General features: G+C 43.8%; 1 protein-coding gene across 3 annotated transcripts in view; it reads left to right on the forward strand.

Annotated features, from left to right (window-relative positions):
• ARAP2 (ArfGAP with RhoGAP domain, ankyrin repeat and PH domain 2) overlaps positions 1-13,063 on the forward strand; it is a 125,553-nt gene that overhangs the window by 8,188 nt on the left and 104,302 nt on the right. For all 3 annotated transcript variants that reach the window (XM_053402549.1, XM_053402548.1, XM_053402547.1), the window contains one exon: positions 4,578-5,631. In XM_053402549.1, coding sequence (XP_053258524.1) covers positions 4,742-5,631 — 890 coding nt within the window. In that variant the 5' untranslated portion in view covers positions 4,578-4,741. The remainder of the gene's footprint in view (positions 1-4,577; positions 5,632-13,063) is intronic.

Genomic DNA, 13,063 nt, shown 5'->3' on the forward strand with positions numbered 1-13,063 from the left:
GGTCGGGGGAAGCTCGGGCTTCCCCCGCCCCAGCCCCACGCCTGGGGGAAAATAATTCCCCCCCTTTATCCCCCCAAAAAAAACTAGGTGCGCCCTATGGGCTGGTGCACCCTATGGGGCTAAAAATACGGTAACAACAAACAAAATAATATCCCCACCTGCAGTTTAAAAGCCCATAGATTGTTTAATCAGCCAAAGGTCTGGGGAGAAGAGGAATGTTTTCACCTGGTACCTAAAGATGTGTAATTAAGGTGCTAGGTAAGCCTCTCTGGGGAGTTAGAGATGTCAGAGAATTCTAGTGGGAAATGGTCAATGTTCACTTATTCGTTTAATGTCCAGAGCATAAATTAATTCAAATTTTATATATATATATATATATATATATGTGTGTGTGTGTGTGTGTGTGTGTGTGTGTGTGTGTGTGTTTTTAACATATCATTTTCAACAGTAATTAAACATACTTTTACATCTTATTCAAATTTTTGACTTCCATCAATCCTGTCTGAAAATTTTCCAATCTAATCTCTCAGTATGCATTTCTTATCTTCCCTGTTACATTTCAAACTCATAACCAATATCTCTATCTTTTTCTACTTTGTAACACTTTGTATATTTCTCCTTACAAAACTTCTTGTAGTCCTACTAGCGTAATTTGTTGATTACAGTTGCTCTTCAAATAATTCATATACTTCTTCCAATCTTCTGTAAATCTCTGGTCCCACAGGTTTCGAATCCTTCCTGTCATTTTGTCCAATTCTACATAGACCATTAATTTCGTCTGCCATTCTCCTTTCATCAGAATTTCTTCTTGTTTCCATTTCTGGGCTAACAATACTCTTGCTGCAGTTGTTGCATATAAAAACAATTTAACATCTTGCCTATTAATGTCCTGACCTATAATACCAAGTAAAAATGCTTCTGGAGAAATTAATTCAATGATTTCAATCGGTATTCGCTTTTGTTGTTTTCAGTTCTCCAAATTATATGAAATTGATTATGGTTCCCGTTACATTTGGAAATGAATGGTATGGAATAACATGTTCATAATGCAATCAGCTATGTACAATTCTGCCACAAATAATAAAGGTTATGCCCGAAGGTGCACTGTAGTGGAATGCAAACAGCACTGTGTGCAATGAACACAGGGCGAAATGGAAATCTTTGCTTTCTTGCGTCCTTATCAGGAGCCTACAAATATGGCTGCCAACATTGCCAAGGCAATGAAGAATATAATTCTAGCCATTGGGAGCTGAGATGCAGCAAGTGGAAGCCATAGAATCTCCCCCTTTGAGCAGCACTTTCTCTCTTAGGCAGCTAAACTAGATAGCTAGGCTGGTCTCTGTGACCGTGATCTTCGGAAGCAGTGGTGCGTGGCTGCTGTTTGAACCCTCAATCAAGAATTTAAAAATCAGGGGTCAGCAAACTTTTTCAGCAGGGGGCCGGTCCACTGTCCCTCAGACCTTGTGGGGGGCCAGACTATATTTTGAAAAATAATAATAAATGAACAAATTCCTATGCCCCACAAATAACCTAGAGATGTATTTTACATAAAAGCACACATTCTACTCATGTAAAAACACCAGGCAGGCCCCACAAATAACCCAGAGATGCATTTTAAATAAAAGGACACATTCTACTCATGTAAAAACATCCTGATTCCCGGAATGTCTGCAGGCTGGATTTGGAAGGTGATTGGGCCAGATCCGGCCCCTGGGCCTTAGTTTGACTACCCATGTTTAAAAATATATATATGGGGGGGGGGCAGAGGCAAGTATTTCAGGTACTTCCTAAAGGCTTATGATTATATTGCTTCAATTACTACCTACCCTTCTGCAAACTGCTACAGGTTACGACCTGTCTCTTTTCCATAAAAGAGGGAAGCGATTCACAATAGGTCATTAAAGAAGTTGGTCATTACTGGGGAAGCTGTTTCTTAGTACCGAGTTAGCAAGAAACTTGGTGTTTTGTTTTTGCAGTCTGCATTGTACCTGTAATGAAATCATGTGCTTGCACCCATGATTCCCAAGACTAAGATCGTAACTGGATCTTTCCCATGAAATAATTTTTTCTGATGATCAGGGACCTGCAAATGTTGGATTGGCTGTGATTGCTGCCAATGATCCCTTTTTCAAAGAATCACAGAACCATTCCTGCATTTCAGGGGGTTGGAGTAGATGATCCTTGCGGTCCCTTCCAACTCTACAATTCTGCGATTCCATGAGTCTGTGGCTGGTTGCAGACGTAATATTTAAAGACCAAAAATGCCCCATAGACTGAGGTCACTCGCATTCTTTTCCCATCCTGTCTCCCTTGTGTATTTTCTTCCGTTCTTGGTGGCAGCCACGGTGCAGTGTTATGACTTCACCAAGGTTTGCGTAGCCTCCAATATTTCTCTGATGAAAATAGGGATGCCCTAAGGAAAAGCGGTGGCGCTGTGGGTTAAACCACAGAGCCTAGGACTTGCCGATCAGAAGGTTGGCGGTTCAAATCCCTGCGACGGGGTGAGCACCCGTTGCTCGGTCCCTGCTCCTGCCAACCTAGCAGTTCGAAAGCATGTCCAAGTGCAAGTAGCTAAATAGGTACCACTCCGGCGGGAAGGTAAACGGCTCTGGTTTGCCAGAAGCGGCTTAGTCATGCTGGCCACATGACCCGGAAGCTGTATGCCGGCTCCCTCGGCCAATAAAGCGAGATGAGCGCCGCAACCCCAGAGTCGGTCACGCCTTGACCTAATGGTCAGGGGTCCCCTTTACCCTTTAAGGAAAAGCAGGACATTGCAGGATCAAACAGAAACTGGGAGGGCTTCTGTAAATCGGCAACTGTCCCCGGAAAATAGGGACACTTGGAGGGTCTGAGCAGGGCCGTCTTTAGCAGATGCGATGTCGGGGTGCAAATATCTGCTCAGCGCCCCCAAATTACCATGGATAGTGGGGGGGGGGGAGGGAAGCTGTGCACTGCCAGCCATGGTGTGTGTGTGCGCACCTCTCCCTCATGCCACTCACTCTCCTCCCACGGAGGCTGGGGAAGGAAGCTGCGTGCCCGCCAGCCATATAGTTGAAGGGGCGCAGCTGGTGGGCATGCAGGGAAGGGGGAGGCCGCTGGCAAAGCCACGCAGCTCCCCCACTCGCTGGGGTGCCCCTGAGAGTCCAGCGTCGTAGTGCAACAAACCACTAAGCCGTATGGGAAAGATGGCTCTGGGTCTGAGGTTGAAGTTGGCAGCAGTGAGCTGGGTGGGGAAGAGGCAGGCAGGAAGGAGCAGCAGCATCACCTTCTGTGTGTCAGTGGCTCTACCACTTGCCAGGATCGGGATGGGTCAGGGTGAAGTGGTAGCGAGTTTGGAGGAGATCTGGGGTGATCAGTGTGGGCCACAGATATCACCAACCTAGTCTTCCTCTGACCTTGGCTTCCAACAAAATATTAAAAATACAATAAAACATCAAACATTAAAAACTTCCCTAAACAGGGCTGCCTTCTGATGTCTTCTAAAAGTCAGATAGTTGCTTATTTCCTTGACATCTGATGGGAGGGCTTTCCACAGCGGGCGCCACTACTGAGAAGGCCCTCTGCCTGGTTCCCTGTAACCTTGCTTCTCACAGTGAGGAAACCACCAGAAAGCCCTCGGAGGTGGACCTCAGTGACTAGGCTGAACGATGGGGATGGAGACTCTCCTTCAGGTATACTGGGCCGAGGCCATTTAGGGCTTTAGAGGTCAACACCAACACTTTGAATTGTGCTCGGAAACGTACTGGGAGCCAATGTAGGTCTTTCAAGACCAGTGTTATGTGGTCTCGGCGGCCACTCCCAGTCAGCAGTCTAGCTGCCGCAGTCTAGCTGTTGTCTTTCTAACTAACTGAGAGCTGGAAGAGGACCCCCACCCATTTACCACCTGGCACAGAGCCCCCTTTTCTGTGTTCTCTTAATGGCCCATCACTCCAGCTGGCCTGGCTATTACAGCAATGGAATCTGTGAACATACAGCTTACTTCCTCCCCCCCCCAACCCACAAACTGGTCTGGCACCCACAAATTCATAATAATATTAAGAGGAAGTGGAGTCAAGGGGAACAGGAAAGCTATATACAGCTCTTTTGGTTGTGTGAGCTTTTGCCTAGTTGCAGCCTTCTATGAAATCTCCGAAAGACTCCCTCCCCACACCCCTAAGCATCTTGCCCTCCCTCCTTAATATATATTTGTTTAAGACTGGGCCTGTCGGAAGAAAAAGAGAACTCAGTTTCTTCCAGTTTAGAAATGCTAGGAGAGGGTACCTCCTCACCCCAGGCAACCAGACGAATGGTTAATTGCAAGCTTGTGTTCACTCCATTCTTGTTGTTTTCTGTAATTGTGCAAGCTTTAGGGAGCCAGCGTTAAGAGGAAAAGTAGCACATATCTGATATCTGTTTTTAAAATCTTCTGGCACAAAATAAAAGCCCAGATGCTTATTTGCTCTGTGATGATACGTACTCCACAACCAAAGCATTCAAAGGGCTTCAAGTTCTTTATTTATAGCAATAAAAAAGTGCTGAACTTGGACTATGAAGTACCTTTCTAATACATATATTCTTTTCCTCCCCACGCACTGTAGGGTTTGAAGGTGTGTGTTGAATTTATATATGCTGTTCCTGCTCGTGGAAGGCATTTCATTCTGTCCAGGGGGCTTAAAGAAGCATTTTGTCTCGCTTCTGAATATGTGTGGATAGCACTGTATGCTGTTTTGGAGCTCTGAAACTAAGGAATGAAGTTGCCAGTATGTCATTCAGGGACGTTGATGTGGATATAAAAGAATTCCTAGTGAGCATCAACCTGGGGCAGTACTTTCAGAACTTCCAAGACTTCGGCTATAATGCTTTGCGAGACTGCGTGGGGATAAACAACAGTGTGCTTCAACAAATTGGAATAACTCCTACTGGGCACCGCAGAAGGATTCTCAAGCAGTTGGAGGTCATGTTTGCAAAAATGCTCGAAAAATCTGTGCCTGTTGAAAGCCAGAAAACTGATGATGCCGAAGAGTTGGGAAATAGCTGTTCGCAGCCATTTTGCTGCAGTTCCAGCACGCACATCCTAAATCCAAACGGTGGTGAAACAAGCTGGATACCCAGTGAATGGGCAGATAAAGCTTGTGGCAGTAATTACACGTATGAAGATAATAGCAAACTTTCAGACCATGAGTCATTAGAAGTCAAAGACAACGTGTCTTCAGGTTTGGATTCTCCTAGCTCATCCTGTCAGGACTTGAAATGCTCAACAGATGTTGACTCTGTTCCGAGGAATGCAGTGAAAAATGTGATGTCCAAAAAGATACCCCTTTCACTCAGCGAAAAAGTGCACTCAGAAGCCATCGATTTTCAGCCAAGTAACACACCGGAAGAAACATCATTTCTGTCCTCTGGTTTTTCTTCATCTGAAATGAAGTCTGGCAGAGATGAGCGCTTGAAGTTTTCAGAGCCGGAAAGCTTGTCCGATACTCCACCAGACTCCCCGCTCTTTGAGTTTAAAGGCGAAATGGTAGAGAACGATTTGTACCGCACTTGTACTCAGAGTACAAAGGGAACTCCTAGGCCAACGCGCTCCTTCATGCTCAGACACCGTCCTGTTCCCAAAATACCTGGCTCTTCCTCAGCGGTGAAGGCTTTCATGAGGTAAACTTTAATAAATTTCTATGTTTTGTGGTGCTTTTGGAGTGCTCAATGTGCTTTGTGTACACTGTTTCAGTAATCCTTACAATTCTTAAAGGTTAGTCAGTTTTATTCCCCAGAGTGGCTGGGGAAACCCAGCCAGATGGATGGGGTATTATTATTAATAATCTATCTATTTCCAGCCAGGGAGGCTGAGGCCTACGGCCATCCAGTGAGTCCGTGTCTGATTCAATATTTGAACCAGAAATTTCTTGCTTCACAATTCAGTCTCTTGACTGAGCTCTTGAGTTGAAGAACAGGGATGGTGATGGGGGCCAGTGTGGCTTATTGCAGAAATGTGGATAAACGTGTGAGAACATAAGTAGGGTTGACATATTTCAAAAGTAAAATTTCTGACACCCGCAAAGTTGTCAGTTTTTTGGATCTTTTGGATCTAGCTTTTGGATCTATTTCCACTGCTGACGCCATTCTTACGTCCAAAAACCAGGACATATCAGGAGTTTTCCTGACATATGGCGAGCCTAGGTATAAGGGAATGAGGCTTCGGTAACTATTAATATGTGCAGTTAGAGAACCTGGAGTGTTAGCAGGGGTAGCCTTTCTCATTCCTGCATGAAAACTGTGCTTGCCTCTGCTGCAGTTTGCACTTTCAGGCTCAAAGGTGCCCTCCAAACTGGGTTGCCTCCTGTATCAGTGACTGCCAGCCCCTGCATCTTCTCTGAGCTACATTTCCCAGAATGGCTAAACAACCAATTCCTCTTCCCAGGGAACACTGGGCATAGTGGTTCTATGGGGGGAATAGGTGTCTCCTAACAACTACAGTTCTCAGGATTCTCTGGAGGAAGCCATGACTGTTTAAACGGCATGATACTGCTTTAAGTGTACAGTCAAACCTCAGCTGCTGAACAGCTTCGTTTTCTAACGTTTTGGCTCCCGAACACCAAAAACCCGGAAGTAAATGCTCTGATATTTGAACGTTTTTCAAAAGCTGAACATTCAACATGGCTTCCGCTTGAGGGTTAGGGTTAGGGTTGAGGAAGCTCTTGCAACCAATCGGAAGCCGCGCCTCAGTTGTTGGACATGATTTTTAAAATTATTATTATTATTATTATTATTATTATTTATTATACCAAGGAAATACAAACCCTGGCTAAGTGCCTGGAGCCCTGGAATATCTTGCTACCATTCCACAGAGATTGGGGTAAAAGTATAATGTTACTCAATCAGTAACAGTATAGTATTTCCTCTGTGACCACTTCTGATCACTCTTCTGATGCAACATCCAAGTTTGCTTCCTTACAATGAAGTATGTGATGGCCAAAGTCAGTCTGATAAGGAGTGGCAGACATTCTGCAGAGACTTGTCAAAAATAGATATCACATAATTTAAAAATGGCCGTCTTCCTCTTTTTTTTTTTTTAAAAAAAAACCTATCACAAAGCAATACACTTCAGAACATAACTCCATTTTATGTGACATGTGGGCTTGGTATTGAAAACTGCAGACATGTCCTGAGTCCCGCTCACTGTAACTTCTAGTATAATAATAATAATAATAATAATAATAATAATAATAATAATACATTATCAAACATTAAAAACTTCCCTAAACAGGACTGCCTTCAGATGTCTTCTAAAAGTCAGGTAGTTGATTATTTCCTTGACATCAGATGGGAGGTTGTTCCACAGGGCGGGTGCCACTACTGAGAAGGCCCTCGGAGCTGGACCTCCGTGTCTGGGCTGAACGATGGGGGTGGAGACGCTCCTTCAAGTATACTTGGCCAAGGCTGTTTAGGGCTTTAAAGGTCAGCACCAACACTTTGAATTGTGCTCAGAAACATACTGGGAGCCAATGTAGGTCTTTCAGGACCAGTGTTATATGGTCTCGGCAGCCACTCCCAGTCACCAGTCTAGCTGCTGCATTCTGGATTAGTTGTAGTTTCCGGGTCACCTTCAAAGAGATTATGTGCTCTGACATCATCTCAGATATGTTTCCATGCCCATTCAACAGGTGCCAGGGGCATGAAGTGGGGGAATGGGCAATGCTCGTTGCAATAACTTCAGGATATGGGAGATGTTGAACTTGACATTTCAGAGGGGAAAACCAGAACTGCATTCAAACCATTTTTGTCAGCCGCTGTATTCACCTCTGCCCTGTAATAGGCAGCCCTCAATTTTGTGGTCATGATGCACAAGCCGCAGAACTGTGGTCACCCTTTGTTTTTTCAATTAATTGCATTAAATGCCATGCACAGACACTGAGATCTGTTAAGAGATGCAGGCTGCTGAATTTGAAGCTAAGGTCTTTATAGTTAACGCTGCTGCTTGTCTGTTAGTGCTTAGATTCCTCCCCAAGCTCTGAAAAAGTTTAGTGTCCTTGTGTAGTGCACTTATCTAGTGTTCTTTCATGCCTCGATTTTTAAAAGAAAATTTCTATATTATTATTCTCCTTACATATGGCTAAGGGACAGATTCTCTCCCCACTTCCCTGAGACCTTTACCTGTCTTTGAAAATTGCCTCCAGCTTGTTAAGCACAGATTATAGAAGTCTGTGTGTCCTTAGAAATGTAAAGGAACTTTGGGGGATATGGAACAGCGCAGCGGTGCTAGCAGCATGGCTGTGAATTCTACAGAGAGCTCATGTTTTGTCCGCTCTTATTTAAAGTGTGCTGCAGAGATTTTGTTTAAAAAAAATAAAAATAAATGTCCTCATTGAAATTTCAATACCAAATCTGTCATGCAGAGTAGCCGCATTGAGCAAATAACTCTGTGTTCCCCACTCCCACTTCTATTCTAGGTCATGGACTGTATTGTTTAATTGGTGTCTTATTACTTAACAAAATATGTTACTTGCAATTCTGCATTCCAGCTGACTGTTACTTTGTAGCTTGAATGCCTTGGGAAGGTTACACCATTTGGGGATTTTTAGGTTAGAGAAAAGGCGAAATGAAACAGGTGTATAAAAATATTTATGGAGAAAGTGAATCAAGAGAGATAAAGAAGTATTTCTTCTTGTCTCTTAATACTAGAATTTGGGGGACATCATGGATGTTGAAAGACAGACAAAACAAAGTACTTCTTCACAGCAACTCACACCAGAGTTGCTGTTGTGCTCAGTTTTTGCTTCCCATAGGCCTCTGTGAAAACAGGATGCTGGACTGGATAGTCTAGCACAGGCATAGGCAAACTTGGCCCTCCAGATGTTTTGGGACTACAACTCCCATCATCCCTGACCACTGATCCTGTTAGCTAGGGATGATGGTGGCCTCTCCCCCTTCCCCCTTCCTTACAGTGGCTCGGGGGAGGCTTGGACGATGTGGTCGGGACGGGCGCCATTGTCCTCCACCCCCCCTGTTTCAGCAGCGATAACGTAAGGTTGCTAATATAAGCCACACTTTAACTTTTCACAATAGGAATTGGGGGGGGGGAGTGCTGCTTGTATTTGGATCAATACGGTGCTTCAGTTCATGTGCTCCCCACCCCCTTTTGCAGAAGGAACCTTAAGACCTGAGAATGTGATGAATTTGTATTTGTTGCTCTCAGACAGTTTCCTTGTCTGAGAAACCTAATTGAGATAATATCAAAGTGACATGCTGCCTACATGGTGACACTTATTTTGCAATTTTTGAAGACTTTTTAAAAAGCCTTTTAGTTTATGGGAACAGAGAAGGCCCACAGTTGATTCACTTGCACAACCGCATATGTGAATATGGCCAAATTTATACTTGCAGAAGGAACCTTAAGACCTGTGAATGTGATGAATTTGTATTTGTTGCACACCAGTTTAGCTGTCCCAGACGCGGCTTGCCTTGCCTCCTCGCGACTCTGGCCTTGATGAGGAAGCCTGTCATAGTGGTGCTTGGTTGCACCCCATTGCACCCTTCAAAAATCTGCATCCGGGGCCAGGATCCCCACGCTATGCCACTGGGTGGATTATAGGAATTTGAGACCGGGAACATTGCCCAATGCTAGACAACCTTCCATTGGTGCTTTTGTAAAGAGATCCTCTCTCATTTCTGCATTACATCACTTCTTGATTTTAAATCTTTCAGAAACTCTAATGCGCTATTTTGAAAAGAGCAAATTAATAGCACTAGCTCTCAGAATTTCAAGAGTGTCATGTTGTATTCAGTTATGTTACAAGACATGAGTGGTTTGACATGATGTGAGCGTTGCCTTTGTTTCCTAACAAGATTCAGAGAGACTTTGTTTTGTAATTTTAATAAAAGTAATGACTCACAGTTTCCTTGTCTGAGAAACCTAATTGAGATAATATCAAAGTGACATGCTGCCTACATGATGACACTTATTTTGCAATTTTTGAAGACTTTTAAAAAAGCCTTTCAGTTTATGGGAACAGAGAAGGCCTACAGTTGATTCACTTGCACAACAGCTGTGAATATGGACAAATTTATACTCTAAACTCCATAGTTAGCCTTCCCCAACATCCACATGTTTTGGATAGCAATTGCCATCCACTCCAGACAGCATGATGAGGCTGATGGGAATTGCAGTTTGAAACTAGGGGTATACATATTTTTGAGTCCATTATGTCTTCTCTTTCCACAAGGGGATAAGTTAAGATACCTTGGCACCTTTTGGAAGAAAGGGCAAGCTAATGCCCATTCTGTGTGGATTTTTATCAGTGTATTTCTGGATAATCATACTATTTTGGGGGGGTTATAAACAAGTTCACAAGTTTTACGTGAAGACTTTTCTGGAAAGCCAGCTTTTTTATTTTATCACAGATTTTATTTTGCATTTCTTTCAAGGAAGTAAGGGCAACTGGTTTCATCCACTCATCCCATTACATATGTCGAAGCATATGTTTTGGATTCTAAACTGCTTTTTTGATTTTTTTGAAAAAACTTTTTCGTTGAGAAGATTTATATCCTTGTCTATCTTTCTGTATTCTTGGCATGGATCTCCATTTTCAATATGTATTGCTGAGGAATAATGCTGCTTCCATTATTCAGAACGTACTTCCACCTGAAAATTAACATTAGCATGTTTGGGACATATATATATATATATATATATATATATATATATATATATATATATATGCAAAAAAACAGACATGCCATTTTTTAAATGGATTTTTGAAATGGTTGGTTTGCAACTTTGCATAAATACATTGTTCTGCATCCGAAGTGCTGATCAGTTTGCCGTTGCATTTGATGTTGAGATGATGCTTATCATGCTTCCTGTCAAAGCGACTGGCTGATTCCTTGCACAGTCATGAGCCGTTGAATAAGACTGTTTTATTCTACATTGTTATTCATTCTCTGCCATAGACTTAACAAAGTAGCAAAACACTTGCTTTTTAGTGGATGTGTGGCAAGTGTTTGGAGACCTTAGACTCGGAGACACTGGCAAAGAAAAAACGCTTTATGTGTGTTGTATGTGCATTGTAACCCTGTGACACCAGATGGCGCTGTGGAGTCCCGTTTTTGCCAACCCGATTTCTCATACAAAGTTTACAACGCGTTTGACAAGTCTTTGACATTTCTAGATCCAGCCCTTATCCCTTGTTCAGCACATGTATCAGTAGCTGTTAATATTCTATTGTCACTTTGCATATCATGCTAAATCATAGCATGACATTCTGGAGGAATAAGGTACCATGAACATCCCTCCTTCTCTACTTCCTGTTTAGGGAAGTTTTTAATGTTTGATGTTTTATTGTGTTTTTAATATTCTGTTGGAAGCTGCCCAGAGTGGCAGGGGGAACCCAGACAGATGGGCAGGGTATAAATAATCAATTATTATTGTTATTATTACTTCTCCCATATAGCCAGAAGGAGTTCAGAAGCTTTTTCTTTTGGCTAGCCATGGTTTATCCTGTTGCCCTGAGTGACGTGTTTTAACCAGTACTAACAGTGGTCAATTTCAAACAAACCAACTTCAAACAATGGGTTAGAAAGCGCTTTTTTTAAAAAAACCATCTATAGTTGGTATTGATCACAGCTCTGGCTGGAGACAGTATGGTAAGCTGTGCTTAATTAAATGCAGAACTGCCAATAATAATAATAATAATAATAATAATAATAATAATTTATTATTTATACCCCGCCCATCTGGCTGGGTCCCCCCAGCCACTCTGGGCGGCTTCCAACAAAACACTAAAATAAAATAACCTATTAAACATTAAAAGCTTCCCTAAACAGGGCTGCCTTTAGATGTCTTCTAAAAGTTTGGTAGTTATTTTTCTCTTTGACATCTGGTGGGAGGGTGTTCCACAGGGCGGGTGCCACTACTGAGAAGGCCCTCTGCCTGGTTCCCTGTAACTTGGCTTCTCACAGCAAGGGAACCGCCAGAAGGCCCTTGGCGCTGGACCTCAGTGTCCGGGCTGAATGATGGGGGTGAAGACGCTCCTTCAGGTATACTGGACCGAGGCCATTTAGGGCTTTAAAGGTCAGCACCAACACTTTGAATTGTGCTCAGAAACGTATTTCTCTTCCCAGCTGTATGGGGAAGGAGAGGAAATGGCAGCACACAAACCCAGCTTCCCTTGAAGCTTGTGAACTTCCTTTTAAACCTTGATTTAGTGTGAAGTGCAAACGTGTCCTTTTGGAATAAAAGTACCATGGATATTCATTGAATTCCTAGTTATTTGCTTCAATAGTTCGGCGCTGCCTTTAGATTAGGTGCTGCAATAGAAAAGTGGGGGCTCATCTACACTCCCACCTACCCTAACGCTAGAAAAACCTGATATTTACTGCTAAATAGGAGAGAACTTCAGTTGGGTTTTCTCAGGATTTGCTCCAGTTGAGCACTATCCGAAGAACTGTGCATGCACACGAAAGCTTATACCCAGAACAAATTTTGTTGGTCTCTAAGGTAAAGGTAAAGGGACTCTGACCATTAGGTCCAGTTGTGGACGACTCTGGGTCTGTGGTGCTCATCTTGCTCTATAGGCCGAGGAGCCGGAGTTAGTCCGCAGACAGCTTCCAGGTCATGTGGCCAGCATGACTAAGCCACTTCTAGCAAATCAGAGCAGCCCACGGAAACGCTGTTTACCTTCCCACCAGGTAAAGGTAAAGGTACCCCTGCCCGTACGGGCCAGTCTTGACAGACTCTAGCGTTGTGCGCCCATCTCACTCAAGAGGCCGGGGGCCAGCGCTGTCCGGAGACACTTCCGGGTCACGTGGCCAGTGTGACATCGCTGCTCTGGCGAGCCAGAGCCGCACACAGAAACACCGTTTACCTTCCCGCTAGTAAGCGGTCCCTATTTATCTACTTGCACCCGGGAGTGCTTTCGAACTGCTAGGTTGGCAGGCGCTGGGACCGAATGACGGGAGCGCACCCCACCGCGGGGATTCGAACCGCCGACCTTTCGATCGGCAAGCCCTAGGCGCTGAGGCTTTTACCCACAAGTTTTACCCACCAGAGCGGTACCTATTTATCTACTTGCACTTTGACGTGCTTTCGAAC

Source organism: Podarcis raffonei, chromosome 9 (genome assembly GCF_027172205.1).
Source record: "Podarcis raffonei isolate rPodRaf1 chromosome 9, rPodRaf1.pri, whole genome shotgun sequence".
In the NCBI taxonomy this organism is placed as follows: Eukaryota; Metazoa; Chordata; class Lepidosauria; order Squamata; family Lacertidae; genus Podarcis; species Podarcis raffonei.